General features: G+C 43.4%; 1 protein-coding gene across 2 annotated transcripts in view; it reads left to right on the forward strand.

The window, feature by feature from the left end:
• The first annotated feature begins 1,108 nt into the window (after positions 1–1,108).
• LOC110529898 (SAM and SH3 domain-containing protein 1) overlaps positions 1,109–19,612 on the forward strand; it is a 333,014-nt gene continuing 314,510 nt past the window's right edge. The window contains exon 1 of one of the 2 annotated variants that reach the window (XM_036985458.2): positions 1,109–2,628. In XM_036985458.2, coding sequence (XP_036841353.2) covers positions 2,122–2,628 — 507 coding nt within the window. In that variant the 5' untranslated portion in view covers positions 1,109–2,121. The remainder of the gene's footprint in view (positions 2,629–19,612) is intronic. The other variant, XM_036985457.2, reaches the window with a different exon arrangement.

The following is a 19,612-nucleotide window of genomic DNA, read 5'->3' on the forward strand; positions in this document are numbered from 1 at the left end:
AAACTCTATTGTGTAAGCACAGATGTTCCTCCCTCTTCTTTACTAAGACTCCTTAAGCAGATGTCAATATTATTGAGTATCTTCGTACCAGCTCTTGGCCGTGTTCTGTGTTCTGTCTCCTGAAAATCCTGCTTCCATTACGACTCTCCCTAATATCCTCCCATGTATGTCTGGCATGTTTCTGACATTCCTCTCCAAGACGAGGTCCAAGACGCTCCAAGACGAGGAAATGCATCTCTTCTCCCCTGACTTGTGTGTTGCGTTTATACTACGCAAACTGCATGTCATAGAGCGAAGCACAGCTCAAATCACTCCCAGGCAGCAGCATAGTCGTGGTGATTGTATCAAACTAAACTCTAACAAGCTGTCAGCTCTGGTTTGATAAAGCATGCATCACTGCTGATGGGCTGGGCTGGCCTCCACATGGACAGACAGGTCTCAGTCATAACTTGTCAACCAGCTGTTTCCTCTCTCTCTCTCTCTCTCTCTCTCTCTCTATCCCTTTCTGTTTGGTTTTAGCAGTTTTTCCTTACGCACCAATATTGTGTCTCGGGTTGATGCTCTCCTGTGATGCAGCAAAGGCATGCAAATAGATAGGGAGGGAAGAGCATTGCACATTGGATTGGAGATAGGGAGTCATGGAGAGAGTGGGGGAATGAGAGAAACACAGTCAGTAGTGTCATACTGGCAGTCGTCCATGTATGGGAAGGGTGTGTCTTCCTCTGTCTGTCTGCAGGGGGTAGTGGACTGATCCTATGGGCCAGGGTCAACAAAAAGGCAAGTAAAATAGGAGCAAACAGTCGATATGGCCCTAAAGTGTTTAATTCCCTGATTTGGTATGGAGAGAGAGAGAGGCAATGTAGTGGTCAGCATCTGAAAGCCTTTTGTGAGGCAGAAACCTGCTCGCTCTTTTTCTCCCTCCCTTGCAATAGCAACATGAAAACAAAGAGCATAAATAATTATGTAGTCACCATTTTCATCCCTAGTTCCTAGTAGCAGGTAATAATATAGAATACTGTGGGCCTATAACCAGTATTTCAGTACCTCAGCTGTTAGACAGGGAGTGCTAGTGCTTGATAAGAAACGAGACCATGGAAATACTGAATGAGAGAGAGAGAGAGAGAGATAGAGAAAGAGAGAGAGAGATCAGACAGTAAGGGGAGAGACGTGAATCAAACTAGCAACGAGACTGCTCGTTTAAACTGTATGAAAGGCAGATGAAATGAGCTCCCGGGAGCATCTTTCTCTGCCTCTCGTGGTAAACTTAGGACTCCGTGTGGGGGGGATTCGTTGACGGTGACAGGTTGTAAAAGAAGGAATTCCATCACTATTTTTAAAGTCACACGCGGATCTGGGGGCGTGGAAGGCTGAGCACACAGACCATTTGGCTCGTGGAACACCACGTTGAAAGTGGTTTAGCCTATGTGGATTGTTGTACCCGCTCTAGCTGCTTGTAGTGCTCCAGCATTCCCAAAACCATTTGGACACAAAACGGTTCGTGCGGTCGTGCTCATTGGTACGGTATTACTTTGTTTTCAAATTATATTTTCTGTCAATTTCCCATCCGTGGAAAAGCCTACGGCAATACTTTCTAATCCGACTGTATGGATTTTTTTTTTTTTTTTTTAAACAAATCATGTTCTCTGCCTAAAGCTATTGTTTATGGTGACCACTTGTGAGCCAGGCATGTCAATATGGACGAGTAACATCGATGGCGAAATGACACCGGGGATTTAATAGCTGTCACCGCAGCCACTGAAATCATATCCTGCAAATATTGGCAGGTGACAAATTCACCTGGATGTCAGCCTACTTCTTTTCACTGACCCTTTTCAACAGACGGGGTTATTGTATATAGCACAGGGACCGCACATCTTCCATGTTCCCTAAAGGAAATAATACGATTTTGAACTGCATACTGTTGATTGGGATTGAGTCATGGATTACAACATTTGCATTGTCCATTCTTCGCGTGTTCTCGATGCTTAGACCGCATTATTTGCGATCAGATTTGGTGATTTTCATTTGCATTTAACAATGAGATTTCAAATCCGTTTGGGAAAGTAGTTATAGGTGAAGTGTTCTGTTCTGCATTCTCTACATTACTTACAACACCCAAACATGACAAGCACCGGACCCATTATCGTGTTTGAGTGGCTGAAGACCCTCCAGCTCTCTATGTATGTGGAGTCCTTCGTAGATAACGGCTACGATGATCTGGAAGTTTGCAAACAAATTGGGGACCCCGACCTGGATGCTATCGGTGTATACATACCGCACCACCGGCAACGGATCCATGACGCGGTGCAAAGGCTGAAAGACGAGGATAAGGAAACTGCGGCTGGGCTGTATTTTACGCTTGAGCCGATGCCCCCCGCTTCTGAAATGTACACCAGGCATCTGGTGGACCAGTACGATTCCAAACTGCGGGCGTCCAAGTCTTGGACCGAATCGAACAGTGACCGGGTGGGGGGAAAAGGGGGCGCGTATCTGGGCGCACAGAGGAACCTGACGCTTGGCAAGCGGAGGGAGTTGGTGATTTACCCCAAATTGAAGCTGAAGATCATGATTAGAGATAAACTAATCAAAGATGGAGTCAACCTCGCCAGGCCGCCATACTCAAACAAGGTAAGATCACCATCAAGGCTACCTCTTTCTGGAAAGTTTTATAGCCAATGCATAACAACCTTATACCCAATCTCATGCCATGCAAAGGATCATCCATCAACCAAAGCATTTTGAATCAGAGCAAGATACTACTCATGAAATACATGTCGGGTTGGGTATCATATATATGGGCAGTTTCACTGTAACGGAATTGCGCAGACTCAGATTTTGTACTGGTGTGCCAAACAAAAACAAATTGTTCCTTCCAATGTTCCCTCATATTTTTTTCGGCACTAAGCAAATTTCAGGTCTGCTGAGAGCAAACTTGAACGTTGTGAAAATTATGTGTAACTTCAAGCGCGTTTACTGTGAACAGTGAGGCTGTACCTGCTTGAAATTACAGTTTTAACAGTGTCCATGTAGGCTACTGTGGCTACTTGATCATAATGTAGGCCTACCAGAGTGGCCTGCCATCAAAAACAATGGAGAAAATGCATCCCATAACATTTTTTTTTTTTTTTTTTGGAGTTCAAAGACTTTATTGAAAAGTTAAACATACACATAACAACCTTCCAGGTTTCCGGTGATCTTGTTCTCAGTCAGCCAAGTGACCAGAAGCTACTGGGATAGCATTCACACTGAACTTGACTTAGTGTACACCACACCAAAGCCGGACAGTATCCAGGCAGTTTGGCTTTACTGTGAACCTTATTAAACCCTCCCATAGTAGTCTGCAGCAAAGTAGAACACAAAAGAAAGCCTGCCAGGTCAGCCAAGAATGAAAGGTTTTAACCCCAACATAGAATCTGTTTCAAGCCACCCAAAATCTGCTCAGTTTAAGCGAGGGCTTCATCATGTACAGTGTTATCCCATAACATTTTAACATAGAAATAGCTGTTCTATCATTCAGCCTACAGTTGCACCTAATGTGTGGTGTTCAATGTAGACCTACATTCCTTGAGACATTAACCTGTTTATTTACTTGTCCTTCAGACAAGGACTGACTGAACATGTTGTTGTGTTGTTTGATGCAACATACCACTTTGCAAAATAAAATGTATTATTATTCCCATACCATTATTACAGAGAATCAGACAAATGAGGCTACCCTCTGCCTTGTGGCTACTTAGATTATTCAAGCCTGTCTCAAAATGCAATACTGACCCTTAAAGACAAAAAAAGCTCTTTATCTGACTTGCTTTTCAAAGATGTCAAGAAATGTACATGTTTTGTGCTCTTGTAGGAAGCAATCACTCCCTTATTGCTGACTACAAATGATCTATAACTGGGCTAATAAATCACTAACTAGCAAAGGATATGAACAAAATGTGCACACGTGGCTACATGCATCTCTCGCTTTGTTCTCAAAATAAGCACATTTACTCACTAACGCTCATGTTGTAAACACAATCCAGTTCAAAGTAAATGGCACAGATCCATATATGGCAATGGTCTATTTTCATATAGGCCTACTGCAGCTCTGATTGTTTATTTGGCACCAGTGCGTGTCAATGCAATAGAATCCTACTCCGATGCGTTCTGCCTACAACAAAATATATTGCATAGTTCGTTTTGTTTCAGTGCGTTGCATTGAAAGTGGCGAATATTGCTTTGATTCGATCACAATTGCCACAGTAAAGGGAATCATTGATAGTGTTAACAGGGAACATTCTAGAACAGTGGTCAACCTTTTCTGAGACAAGATCACTTTGAGTCAAAATGCAAGATGAGATCTACCGCTCAGATGTTTTTAACATGATTAAAAAAAACATATACTTATGCCAAATGAACCAATTAAAACATGCAGTAAGCTATAGTCCCAATACATTGTCAATGCATATTGGCTTCGCTTGAATTGTCCTGCCAATGCTTTGTAGTTCGGGACATTTTAAAAAATAAATCTAAATTTGAGGTAGACTATATGATCACACCCAGTGGCGTTCCTTCATTCAGACCAGGTGGGGCAGAGCCACCAAACATTTTTTGCATGTTATTTTGGCATTAATACTTGTCACATATCAGTTTGCAAACAATGTAAAAACTCCAAAATGCAAGTGTTTCAGCTTAACTCAGTGCTTTCTGTGGTGGTGGGCCAGCCAGCGGAAAATACAAAGCGTAAGGGTTGGTAATGTTCTTGCGCCGTGATTGGCTCAGTGTTCTGTCACTCATTGGGACACTTACGTCACAGCAGTGTCCAGAACGTGCATTTTATGGCTTCTAAAAGTGTTGAATACAAAGTGTTGATGGTGCTGAGTAAGAACTTAAACATGAACTTACTCATAAAAACAGCATGTCTGTATTCGTTGTTTTCGTTGACAGTCTCTCTCTAGTCATGGTTTTAAACATGTTGAACTATCATAGTATCTACTCTGCTGTAGCTTTCTTTTATGCCTGCTACGTTACTGCAGACACGGTCATCTGAGCCATCCGATTGGCCAGCAGTAGGCCCATAGTGCACATGATTTGTTCTCTGGGCCCGCCGGGAAGGCACAGTTTGTACCCTTCAGACACATGAAGGTAACAACAGCCTGAGACCAAAAAAAATAAAAAATAGGAACATAAAGGCTTTATCGTTGGGTTTTTTCCAGAAATGTTTGGAGATCAACTAAGTCCCTGGGAGCTGTGCAGTAGTCTCGGCTGCTGTGCGTGCACGCAGCTTAGAGGGAACATTGGCTATGACATGACACCCTTGACTTAGGTCATTTTTTAAACTATCTTTTGGTTATTGAACTACAGTAAATGAAGTGGGTTTACACCAGGTAACAGAATTGAGGCAGCATCATTTCTTTACGAGTCCCTGATCTGTACTACACAGAAATGCATACTTATGGAAGGAATGTCATTCTCTTCATGGTGATGTATCCTATAAAGCTACACAAAGGTAGAAATATGCAATATCCTACTTTGTATATTTGGGTATTATTCTACACACTGGCTATTATTTTAATGAGCTCAGCCACCAAACAAGACCAAATTTGGTTGGTCCAGAACCAATCATAGACCGCTATGTTTCACAGGTTTGGACATCAAAGTACAGCTCAGTACAGCACAGTAGAGTAGAGTTCAGTACAGTAGAGTAAAGTAGAGCATAGTTCAGGACACTACAGTAGAGTACAGTACAATACAGTACATCATAGCGTACTCAACTCTCGTGTGCTAGACTATACTCAACTGAACGTTCACTGTACTGTACTGTTCACTGTACTGTACTGTGCTCTCCAAACTTGCAAAACACAGGCTTCCATTGGTCTATTGAAGCAATCATTGATCTATGTTTGGACCTAATCAAGGCCGGTCCAGACCGTACCAAATAAACAATGTCTGTGGAAGTTGAGTTCAAGGCCCGGGCAGACTGACCAAATTTCAACGACTTTTCAACGTCCATGAACATCCGGTGTCATCAGTGCTCACTGGGTAAGGATGCTGGTTACAGTAAATGGAAAGAGAGGGGGCTCACGGTGTCACAAAGAGTGGTGACATTCACTGGAGAGAGAGAGAGAGAAGAGGGCGCTGCAGAGAGAGGGAGGGGTTTGTCCAGACTGTTTCCACATTTGCTTTGACCACCAGACGAAAGAGAAAGAAGACCGTTATTAGGTGAACATAACAGTAGGCAGGTGGAAGGGAGAACTGTAGCAGGTGACCCAACTGTGGTTTATGACTACTATCATATCCCATTTGGTAACAGAATTTCGAGTTTGAATCGCTTAATAATTCATAAACCAAATAGATGTTAGTAAAAACACTGTAACTAATTGGTAGGTCTACTTTTAGTTGTTACTTCTGTGAATTTTCATTATCCTCTCCCCTCATGAGGGAGAGAAATTGTAAAATATGTTTGTTACACACTTCAAAACCAAATATAAGTGTTGATATTAGTTGGCAGGGGTCTTAACTTAAACATTATTGTGTTTTGATGTATTTCTAATACATTTGAATACTTTTTGTGGTAGTTGTTTTTAAGAACCATTTCCATCTGTTTGAGCAGAAATCAAAGCTAATTTGCTTATTTCTAGTATTTAGGAAATAACATGTTGAAACATGTATATATGCCTTAATAAAAAATATAGACTTATCTTTCATATGACACCAGGTTTGACATGCTCCTATGAATTTCACGTTGGTGCTCATGAGTCCTTTTACTTGGAAATGCCCATATGCATCTCAGATTAAGTAGTTATTGATCAGAGGCTGAGCCATTACTGTATGCCAGGACTCAGGAGAGCCCTGTCTGGCCCTATTTTCCCCTGGGGTTGTGTGAGTTAGTGAGTGCTGCCTTGGTAATGGCTGGCTGCTGTGGATCAATGATCAGGAAGAGGAAGAGCCTTCATTCACTCTCTGATTTCCTGTATACACAGAGAGAGGGACAGACTTGTACATGGTTGATTGATTCACACTTACCTGTCTAGGGTTTCTCACCTAGACACAGTGTACACTCTCCAGCCCCTAGACCTCTTTGAGGAATTGGCGGATCAACCTGCGACTTGCCCATAATGGCCAAGGCCATTTGAGTTGATTAATATGTGTCGTCAATGATTAGCAGCACTTTTAAACCGAGGGTGTCTAGCTGCTGGTTTTCTGCTGGAACTCATGTGAGGAAGCAGATTGAGAGCGTCTTTATATCAGACCACTGGCTCTACATCAGATGCTCAGCCTGTTGAGGGCTTACTCAATGACAACTCTGTTAGTAGTGAGCGAAACACACACACACACAGCTTTTGTCAACATAGCGTGCATTTCATGTCGATAATTAGATATGAAATGTCAACCATTCCTGAAGAGATCAATGTTTTACTCTAGAGCATTTCAGAGGATTATCCTATGCACATGTTATTTGGAGGCTTTCCATTTGAATTTATTTGGGATTTATCCGGGATCAAATTTCAATGAGTCTAGAGACGGTTAATTTAGGTGTTTTGTCAGCACTTCTTCTGCTTCGTTATATTCCTACCATTATCCTTTTCTCATAAATGGGAATCCCACAGAGATTTGGGATTTTTTATGGGATTATGGGTTTACATCACGCTGAAACAAAGTGTTGGCTCCAGAGGGTTAAACTATCCCTCCCTTTGAAGGCTATATTTATTTAGAGCTAAAGCTTTGGAGTAGAATGAAAGGTTCAAGGAGTTTGTGTGCGTTTGTGCGTGTGTGCGTGTGTGTGTGTGTGTGTGTGTACACAGTATTTGTGTGTGAAACCCTGCAGTAGAATGTGATCCAGACCAGTGCTTTTCTCCTCAGGATCGAGTTAAGTGTGAGGAGCCCTCAGTGATGGAACTGACCAGCTGGCCTCTGATTGGTCAGTGAAGGGTTCTCCTATCTCTGCCCTTGAGACGAGACGTCTACTCCACTGGAGATGGAGATGGTATTGGGGGGAAATAGAACAGAGCTACTGACAGTTGACAAGATAGCTGTCTCAACGAGGCTTACACAGTATATCAGCATAGATAAGCCAATATAGGTTGTGTAGAAGGTTCAGTATCTGGTGTTCAGCTGTTTGCAATGTTTCCCTGTTTGTTTGTGTGCTAATGTATAGACACAGTACTTCCGCCAGCATAGCTCAGTGATGATCCTCTGAAGTGTCGTTGACTGCCACGTTCTTGTGAGGCTATAGGACCATAAGCCAACGCTTCACTACAAGTACTCTACTGGGAGACATAAATACCCATGATCCTTATCTAGACCACAGGGAGCCCTTGTCTAGGAGAGAGACACGGGTTATCATTGCTCCTGAATGTAAACACATCTCCTATGATTGCACTGTTCTAGATCTCTCATTGGGGAACAATACTAGCAGTAAAGATGGTGTTTGGCGTGTAATTGATGTGTGCAGTGCAGCCATATGACTTGCTAAGAGCTACTTAGATAATACACTTATACTAGTCCTTTCGAATTCGTCTTTGCATTTTCCTAACTGAGAAGAGACTTTGACACCATGAACGACAAAAGCTTTTAAAAAAGAGCAAAACCAATAAACTGAAATTATATTTTCTTCCCGTACCGGTGCATGAGGTTAGGGAGGCCTACAATTAGAGGTTTGTTGCTTTTCTCTGGGAGAGCTGCAGCAGTAATCAGTGATTTGGAGCGCCATGGCTCGTCCCCTCGCTGTGTTGCGGTGACACACTCTGAATTGCCATTCCAGAGCACGGAGGCTGAGGAGACAGAAGGGGGGGGGGGGGGGGGGGGGGGGTAGCACAGTCTCTGTATCCAGTCTATGCTATCTACAAGATGCTATATCTAACCATATTGAACCACATACCCTGTGTAATTCTGTCCCTAAAACACAAAGAGATCTGTGGTCAAGTCATGGCATTTCTGCAAATGAAAGTGGAGCTGTTGAATTAAGTTCAATGGAACAATTTGAACGATTGTTCTGTCTTCATGCGCCAAAAAGGGATGCAAAAACAGCAGCAGTCTACAGGATAGTGCTCTAGCCTATATTTCCTCTTAAACACATGAGGTGGAATGGATGGGAAGGATAGCTGGTTAAATGTTATGGCTTTGCTATGCGGATTTGAGTCTCTCCCTTTTTAGCTACAGTAGCGTCCACAATTTGACAGTCAATGAATGTCCGTGTTGTAGGGTTTTAGATATAGCAGCCCATGTCCTATCTTCCACCACAATAGTCTCGCTCCTCTATACGCCCTGTGTCTGTGTGGTTAGGAAGTGGAAGCAAAACACATGGAGATGCCCCCATTGTTTGGCTGCAGGCTTATGGAGCCACATCACTTCACTAGTGCTGTGTTTTGGATTTCCAATTTCCGCCCATTGAATACCACTGGAAGGCAAGTGTCCATCATTGTCCTGGTAGGATGGTGATAAAACCATTGGGTGTCATGCAGTGAGGATGATTGTAAATAGATAACACATTGTTTTTGCTGCTCAAACAGAAACAGGGCTGGAATCAGTGAGTGGAAAGAGGATTGGGCTGCTGAACTGATCTTAGGTCAGTTTAATGGTTAACGGTTAGAATTTAAGAAGGGTAAGCTGTTCCTAGATCAGGGACAACTTTACACCATTTGTTCAAACCTGAGAGCAGTTGATGCAGCATGCAGGGAGTTCATGTGAGGCTTCTGGCTTAAATGCGCCTTGCCAATGTGAGATCGTCACCTTACATGCTTCACTCTCACCTCGCTTCCTTTCTAAGTTCTCTAACTATAATGAATATCCCAGCTTCCTCACCTTTCAGGAAATTAGCTTTCTGTTAGAGATGGCCTCTAGTTAGCCTAATGAGAACCTGACCACGGTCCACCTCAGTACCCCTGCATTGTGGCTATAGAAACCAAGTACTGCCAAGCCTTAGTGTGAAAAACCGGGCTTGTTTATAGGGGCTTAACTTCCAGAATGTTTCAGATATTAGTATGGTGGTCATACCAATGTGATACTAATGTGTTATAGTATAGTACTACCTAAAATAATAGACATTTCTATATTACAATTTTATAGCATACATCATCCATATCGTTCTTCCCCACTGAATATAGCCCCAGATAAACAACATCTCTTAACCATCTCTCTGCTTTCTCACAAAGACGAGACGTTAGGCTCAGTTTTTACATAATAAAGAGCTTTTTCATTATTGATACTGCAGGCAGCAGAGTAATTTGGTAAAGAATTTTAATTTAGCCTATATTTCTGCCAGCATTTTGTGTTCTCCATGTTGCACTGCACCGTACTGGCTGGCTTGCTGCCACGAGATGGGAAGAGGAGGCCCATCAGAACAAAACGGCTCTGGTGTTTGCCATGGTTTCGACTTTACCCTTTAAGTGTAGGTGTAATAAACAACTGGCTCATAAAAAGGAAGTCATAAAATGTCAAGGACGGCCCTTACGGTCTTGAGTCAGGGAGAGAAAGTAAATTAGTGAGGTGAAGTGCAGTCATTGTTTATGTAAAGGATAGAGGAGGGGGAAGGAGAGGATGTAGGGTCATAGAGGGATGGACAACACTCATTCCTTTCAGACAAAACACCCTCAAATTGTTTTACTCCTAGTCTCCTTTAAACTACCACTTAAAGGCTGTTTAATATATCCCAGATCTGTTAGTGCTATCAGGCCAACTCCTACGGTCATTGTATTTTCATCTTCTACAGGAGTTTGTGATACAGCACAAACAGACTTGTTACCAGGCTTGGTACCATGTGTAATTAACACCAGCACTTGAGAACCTGAATAACATCTGGGTGTGTTGTGGCTCGGTCGCTAGCTAGCTCCCTGATCTTTGACCGCTAGTGGGTTTGACCTGCTTGTCAAACACTAGCTGAGCTGGGGTGATCCTGATCAGAGTTGACAAGAGGAAACAGACCGTACAGTAGTACATCCCCTCTGGGTCTCAATATGGTTCTAGCTCCTGTACACTACCAGAATGTAACATTACCATTTTGGCTAATGTGGCCTCAGGACTGTGAACTCAGTGCTATACAGAATGTGAAGCTCTTCCCCAGCTGCCATAGGAACTTTTATTTTTTATTTTTTTTATTTTACCTTTATTTAACCAGGTAGGCAAGTTGAGAACAAGTTCTCATTTACAATTGCGACCTAGCCAAGATAAAGCAAAGCAGTTCGACAGATACAACGACACAGAGTTACACATGGAGTAAAACAAACATACAGTCAATAATACAGTATAAACAAGTCTATATACAATGTGAGCAAATGAGGTGAGAAGGGAGGTAAAGGCAAAAAAGGCCATGGTGGCAAGGTAAATACAATATAGCAAATAAAACACTGGAATGGTAGTTTTGCAATGGAAGAATGTGCAAAGTAGAAATAAAAATAATGGGGTGCAAAGGAGCAAAATAAATAAATTAATTAAATACAGTTGGGAAAGAGGTAGTTGTTTGGGCTAAATTATAGGTGGGCTATGTACAGGTGCAGTAATCTGTGAGCTGCTCTGACAGTTGGTGCTTAAAGCTAGTGAGGGAGATAAGTGTTTCCAGTTTCAGAGATTTTTGTAGTTCGTTCCAGTCATTGGCAGCAGAGAACTGGAAAGAGAGGCGGCCAAAGAAAGAATTGGTTTTGGGGGTGACTAGAGAGATATACCTGCTGGAGCGTGTGCTACAGGTGGGAGATGCTATGGTGACCAGCGAGCTGAGATAAGGGGGGACTTTACCTAGCAGGGTCTTGTAGATGACATGGAGCCAGTGGGTTTGTCGACGAGTATGAAGCGAGGGCCAGCCAACGAGAGCGTACAGGTCGCAATGTTGGGTAGTATATGGGGCTTTGGTGACAAAACGGATTGCACTGTGATAGACTGCATCCAATTTGTTGAGTAGGGTATTGGAGGCTATTTTGTAAATGACATCGCCAAAGTCGAGGATTGGTAGGATGGTCAGTTTTACAAGGGTATGTTTGGCAGCATGAGTGAAGGATGCTTTGTTGCGAAATAGGAAGCCAATTCTAGATTTAACTTTGGATTGGAGATGTTTGATATGGGTCTGGAAGGAGAGTTTACAGTCTAAACAGACACCTAAGTATTTGTAGTTGTCCACGTATTCTAAGTCACAGCCGTCCAGAGTAGTGATGTTGGACAGGCGGGAAGGTGCAGGTAGCGATCGGTTGAAGAGCATGCATTTAGTTTTACTTGTATTTAAGAGCAATTGGAGGCCACGGAAGGAGAGTTGTATGGCATTGAAGCTTGCCTGGAGGGTTGTTAACACAGTGTCCAAAGAAGGGCCGGAAGTATACAGAATGGTGTCGTCTGCGTAGAGGTGGATCAGAGACTCACCAGCAGCAAGAGCGACCTCATTGATGTATACAGAGAAGAGAGTCGGTCCAAGAATTGAACCCTGTGGCACCCCCATAGAGACTGCCAGAGCTCCGGACAACAGACCCTCCGATTTGACACGCTGAACTCTATCAGAGAAGTAGTTGGTGAACCAGGCGAGGCAATCATTTAAGAAACCAAGGCTGTTGAGTCTGCCGATGAGGATGTGGTGATTGACAGAGTCGAAAGCCTTGGCCAGATCAATGAATACGGCTGCACAGTAATGTTTCTTATCGATGGCGGTTAAGATATCGTTTAGGACCTTGAGCGTGGCTGAGGTGCACCCATGACCAGCTCTGAAACCAGATTGCATAGCAGAGAAGGTATGGTGAGATTCGAAATGGTCGGTAATCTGTTTGTTGACTTGGCTTTCGAAGACCTTAGAAAGGCATGGTAGGATAGATATAGGTCTGTAGCAGTTTGGGTCAAGAGTGTCCCCCCCTTTGAAGAGGGGGATGACCGCAGCTGCTTTCCAATCTTTGGGAATCTCAGACGACACGAAAGAGAGGTTGAACAGGCTAGTAATAGGGGTGGCAACAATTTTGGCAGATAATTTTAGAAAGAAAGGGTCCAGATTGTCTAGCCCGGCTGATTTGTAGGGGTCCAGATTTTGCAGCTCTTTCAGAACATCAGCTGAATGGATTTGGGAGAAGGAGAAATGGGGAAGGCTTGGGCGAGTTGCTGTTGGGGGTGCAGTGCTGTTGACAGGGGTAGGAGTAGCCAGGTGGAAAGCATGGCCAGCCGTAGAAAAATGCTTATTGAAATTCTCAATTATGGTGGATTTATCAGTGGTGACAGTGTTTCCTATCTTCAGTGCAGTGGGCAGCTGGGAGAAGGTGTTCTTATTCTCCATGGACTTTACAGTGTCCCAGAACTTTTTTGAGTTAGTGTTGCAGGAAGCAAATTTCTGCTTGAAAAAGCTAGCCTTGGCTTTTCTAACTGCCTGTGTATAATGGTTTCTAGCTTCCCTGAACAGCTGCATATCACGAGGGCTGTTCGATGCTAATGCAGAACGCCATAGGATGCTTTTGTGTTGGTTAAGGGCAGTCAGGTCTGGGGAGAACCAAGGGCTATATCTGTTCCTGGTTCTAAATTTCTTGAATGGGGCATGTTTATTTAAGATGGTTAGGAAGGCATTTAAAAAAAATATCCAGGCATCCTCTACTGACGGGATGAGGTCAATATCCTTCCAGGATACCCCGGCCAGGTCGATTAGAAAGGCCTGCTCGCTGAAGTGTTTCAGGGAGCGTTTTACAGTGATGAGAGGAGGTCGTTTGACCGCTGACCCATTACGGATGCAGGCAATGAGGCAGTGATCGCTGAGATCTTGGTTGAAGACAGCAGAGGTGTATTTAGAGGGGAAGTTGGTTAGGATGATATCTATGAGGGTGCCCGTGTTTAAGGCTTTGGGGAGGTACCTGGTAGGTTCATTGATCATTTGTGTGAGATTGAGGGCATCAAGTTTAGATTGTAGGATGGCTGGGGTGTTAAGCATGTTCCAGTTTGGTGAACTGGTGAAATACTCAAAATATCTAATATATATGCACCTTCAGTCTTGTCAATTCATTGACATTTTCTGGCAATTGAAGGAGTAGCCTGCTACGTATTTTCTCCTTTGAGAATGGTGTGTCTGATTGTTTTATCAGAGCACCACAGGACATTTTAATGGCTGGCTTTCTGTCCAGGCGGCCCACAGACAGACAGTGATGACCACCCTTCTCCAGAGAACAAGTGAAAATGTGGGAAAAGCAGTGTAACACTGTATGCAGCTGGCCTTCTCATTTCACTGGGATGTTCTCCCACTGTGCTCTTTTTTTCTCACATGATCGAGTGGCTTTTAAGCAGCTATTGTCATACTTGAATACTTGGTTATGTGAATTTGTGGACGTAAATAGACTGTTTGAAATACCCAGAAACACAGTGCAAAGGCATTAAATAATTGAGGTACAAAAATGCAATTGTTTCAAAATATATCACGGCATATTTGCTGTGAAGTTGAAGCCACACTACACACTCTGCTGTCTAATTCCATACTGGCAAGATATACAGTGCCTTCGGAAAGTATTCAGACCCCTTTTTTCCTCATCAATCTACACACAATAACCCATAATGACAAAGTAAAAACTGTTTTTTATAAATTTTTGCTAATTTATTAAAACTATGAAACGGAAATATTACATTTACATAAGTATTCAGACCCTTTACTCAGTACGTTGTTGAAGCACCTTTGGCAGCGATTACATCACCGAGTCTTATTGGGAGTGATATTACAAGCTTGGCACACCTGTATTTGGGGAGTTTCTCCCATTCTCTGCAGATCCTCTCAAGCTCTATCAGGTTGGATGGGGAGCGTTGCTGCACAACTATTTTCACGTCTCTCCAGAGATGTTGGATCGGGTTCAAGCCCAGGCTCTGGCTGGGCCACTCAAGGACATTCAGAGAATTGTCCTGAAGCCACTCCTGTGTTGTCTTGGCTGTGTGCTTAGGGTCATTGTCCTGTTGGAAGGTGAACCTTAGCCACAGTCTGAGGTCCTGAGCACTCTGTAGCAGGTTTTCATCAAGGATCTCTCTGTACGTTGCTCCGTTCATCTTTGACGCTTAAATACATCCACATAGCATGATGCTGCCACCACCGTGCTTCACCGTAGGGATGGTGCCAGGTTTCCTCCAGACGTGACGCTTGGCATTCATGCCAAAGAGTTCAATCTTGGTTTCATCAGACCAGAGAATCTTGTTTCTCATGGTCTGAGAGTCTTTAAGTGCCTTTTGGCAAACTCCAAGTGGGCTGTCATGTGCCTTTCACTGAGGAGTGGCTTCCGTCTGACCACTCTACCATAAAGGCCTGATTGGTGGATTGCTGCAGAGATGGCTGTCCTTCTGGAAGGTTCTCCCATCTCCACAGAGGAACTCTAACGCTATGTCAGAGTGATCATCAAGGTTTTCGTCACCTCTCTGACCAAGGTCCTTCTCCCCCGAATGCTCAGTTTGACCGGGCGGCCAGCTTAGTAAGAGTCTTTCTTGGTGGTTCCAAACTTCTTCCATTTATGAATGATGGAGGCCACTGTGTTCATGGGGACCTTCAATGCTGCATAAAGGTTTTGGTACCCTTCCCCAGATCTGTGCCCCGACACAATCCTGTCTCGGAGCTCTACGGACTTTCCAAATCATGTCTAATCAATTGAATGTACCACAGGTGGAATCAAGGTGTCGACACATCTCAAGGATGATCAATGGAAACAGGATGCACCTGTCTCATAGCAAAGGGTCTGAATACTTATGTAAAGAAGGTTTTTCTAAAAACCTGTTTTCACTTTGTCATTATGGGGTATTGTTTGTAGATTGCAAAAAAAAAAAAAAAATTCATCCATTCTAGAGTAAGGCTGTAATGTAACAAAATGTGGTCAAGGGGGCTCAATACTTTCCGAAGGCACTGTAGGTCCATCACATGGCACATCCATATCACTTACAGAGATGGCAACACCTTTAAATAAAGCGGCCAGGCTATGTTGTCACTGGCCACTGCAGTCTTTTCTTTTTCCACTGTGTTCTGCATAAGAGTTCCTGATGAGTCATGAATGACAGATATATTATCAGATACGTTATCAGACCTATTCTGGTAATACTGGGATGGCTTCAGCAGCCTTTAGACTGGCTGTTTGCGTGAACATACTGCATCATGGTCTGTGATGAGAAAGCTATGTTCATGATCAATATCAGAGCAAGGATTCCCAAACTGTTTTGCTTCGTGGTGTCTTTTGAGTCGAGACCCACCATAAGGGTTGAGCGGTGAAAAAACATAGACAGACCAAAGAATAAGTAAAAAATATAATCTTGGCAGCGGAGAGAAAAAGTTGTAGTTTGTAAGCTAATTTCCTGCAATTCTACACATTTTGCAATGGAGCTTAAATAATATGTTGCAGTTTTAAAGCAACATTTTCTGCCATTCTATGAATTTTGCCATGGAGTTTAAATAAAATGTTTCAGTTTGACATGGCTAATGCTGTGTTCTTAAGCTTAAATATTATACCAAAATCAATTCCTAACTATCTCAAGGTATCACAAATGAGTTGAAATTACATTCATCTGTACATTCACGCTAAAAATGTACTGTATTTATACACTCAGTACTGAATTTGTGAATTTCTTTATGCGTATTTACTCTTTCTACAGCGTGTGAATAAAATAGGCCTACGGTGAAAGGTCAGGAGGTCATGGAGCTGTTTAGATACAGTGTTATAATCCATGATTTCCATAACAGTGGTTATTGTGCTTTTTCAGGAAGCGGGTGGCAAATGCCTGAAAAGGGATTAACAGATTGGAATGACAGGCAGGATAATCCATGTATACCCTTCACTGTGAGGTGAAGGCTCTACTTTCCCCAGCTGTATCTATTAGAGCCTGGAGAGAGAGAGAGAGAGAGAGGGAGAGAGAGAGAGAGAGAGAGAGAGAGAGAGAGAGAGAGAGAGAGAGAGAGAGAGAGAGAGAGAGAGAGAGAGGCTTTGCTCACAGGCAGCCGTAAACATGTATTTATTGTGACTCTGCTCCAGTGTCTAAACCAATAAATATCCAGCTAGGTTCATGGCCAGAGGTCGGATAGCAGTTCAGTTAACATTGCTGAATATGAATCATAAGTGGCCTTGATATATACAGTACTACAGCTTCGACATCATAAGGAATCAATCCCGTTCTGCAACGTGGATGGGAAAGCAAATGAAGCAATCATGAATCAAGTGCCCCTGTAGGATAGAGATTGACAAGAGAGCAGGCTCCAGCATCTGTCTGTGTCAGGAACCAGATTGCACACATCCCGATCGCCTGTAGATCACAGTCGGGTTGATTACTGAGGAGATCGTTATACAAATCTATTCTGTTGCCAATGATTGTAGCTCACAGAAAATCACTTAGTGTACAATCAAAACACACAATCATTGTGGTTATCGTACATAGTCAGGGGACCTTGGCACGGCACAATTGTCCATGGAGGTAAAGATTACTTACCGTGCTTGTCTTGCTACATGTAGCCTGGGATTGTGCCATATTAGTGGCAGAGTGCAGGTTGAGATTATTGCATAATTCTGGCAAAGATGCATAATATTGCGCACCGTACCGACCTACAAGTTGTAGCCTAGTATAATGTGTGATAATGTGTTCTTTCAGAAGGCCTATTCTTTGAAAATTGCAATATAGTTCTCAAATTGAGTCCAATCTTTAGGGTCAAATGTCTTAAGAGGTCAATCCTATATTAATAATGGTTTTCTATGAAGGTTAGTGGTGCGTGTGCTATACGCCTGTGTGCATGTTTTCACTGCATACTGCATACTGAACTATTGCCCCATAGTCTTATCAAATTTGACAGAGCACATTCTCCAGCGTGTTTTCCCAGCCCTGGCCCCTGTCTCTCCAGTCCCAGCGGTCTCTGTGTCAAATGGATGGTGTGATCCGTTCCCTATGAAGACAGTGTTAAGCAGAGGGGGTGAGGGATGATGGTGCTCCATCCAGAGCACTGGCCCAGCCTTCAGCATCATACATCAGCAGCAGTAAAGCAACATGGACAGGATATGATGTTTGGAGGACCTTTCCCGTGTCCCTGGAAGGATGCCATGGGTGTTCAGGTAGTTAGCACCACCAGCAGTCTGACTGACACGGTGACACTAATACCCTTCCCTCTTTAAGACACATCTAAGACAGCATGAGACATCTGAGTCATTTAATAGACTGATGAGAAGGCTAGGCTTAACCCGCATACCTACCAACTGCCCCGCAAAAAAAAAAAAAAAAGTAATTTATTTGTCAGAATGGTTCCATGGGCCACAGGGTGAGAGTGAGTAATTGTGTGTGTGTGTGTGTGAGCGATAGTGAGAGAGGGAGAGGAATAGAGAGAGTGGACCATGATTAGCCTGTCCGAAGATAATATAAGGGCAGGGGTAAGGAAGGTAAAGAACGAGCACAAGCCATTGAATCGACACCCCTCTCCCACCCCCGCACCCCTCCTCTCGAGTCCATTTCCAATGCATCGGGGCAGGGCTGTGCTGTGCTGAGAGGCTTTGATCATGGGGACCACACAGGTGTTGATGTGCCTCTGTACCTGACTGAGTGGCTTTGTAGTGGCTGTGCCTGGCAGGAATTAACCAGTAATAAACCACACTGTGTCTGTCTGTGGCCTAGGGCATGTCCCTCAGGCTCTGCATACCTGGCTGGGATCCAAACCTTCATTAGCCTAAACAACCAGTTAGTACATTCCTCTGACACGCTCACACACAGACATGAGTATATCGCGCGCATTAAGTTTTTATATAAATATACCACAGGCATTTGATGTGTTTTGTGGTTCGCCACCTCTTATACTCTAAGCATTTATCAAACATGTATGGGTTTGTCTAGAAGAGTAAATGCTGGTGTGTGTGTGTGTGTGTGTGTGTGTGTGTGTGTGTGTGTGTGTGTGTGTGTGTGTGTGTGTGTGTGTGTGTGTGTGTGTGTGTGTAGCACACTGCACAGCGTGCTATGCCACAGAGCTGATGCTAATTATCACAGGTGCATAACAGGTGGCAGTTTAAGGCATGCTGCGAAGACATTTTCCTCAGAGGCTCCCTGATAGTAATAGCCAATTAGGCTGGTATCAGAGCTGATAGATCCTATACCCTAGTTAATTGATGTAATATGCATCCCTTTTGATTAGCCTTTAAAAAAAAACGTATTTGTCAAATAGATTGTGCCATTGGGGATGGAGCAAGAGATGGAGAGTGTAGAATGCAGATGTATATGTTATGATGGTGAGCTCATCAGGCTTATGTTGTGGCTGTGATTGGAGAGTCTAGGGTTTAACCAATCAGGTGCTATCGTTAGCAGTGCCAGTGAGGGCATGCTCGGTATGAAACGTGAGCGTCCACTGGAGTAATTGTTTCCGTGTGCCCTCTCTAAATGTCACGGTTAATTGTTCAATTCATGAAGTAGACCTACAAATTGCTCACTACTGTGCTTTATGGGAAGGGGAGGCAGCAAAGGCTCAACTAAGTTTGCACGGTTTATTTAGTGGCCTGGAGCCAGGAAATCATATTTTAGTATTTTAAATCCATGGAATCTTCTGTCCAAACGGCTGACCAACTGTTACTCTTTGGCAGTAGACAGGCCATTATTATGCTACGTCAATGCTAAATGGTTGACATGCTAGAGCAAAGTCCTTGAGTAACCCCAACAGCACACATTTTTGTTTTAGCCCCCGGACAAACGCACCTGATTCAACTCATTGAGT

The sequence above is a fragment of the Oncorhynchus mykiss genome, chromosome 8 (assembly GCF_057628025.1).
Source record: "Oncorhynchus mykiss isolate SJ-2025 chromosome 8, ASM5762802v1, whole genome shotgun sequence".
Classification (NCBI taxonomy): Eukaryota; Metazoa; Chordata; class Actinopteri; order Salmoniformes; family Salmonidae; genus Oncorhynchus; species Oncorhynchus mykiss.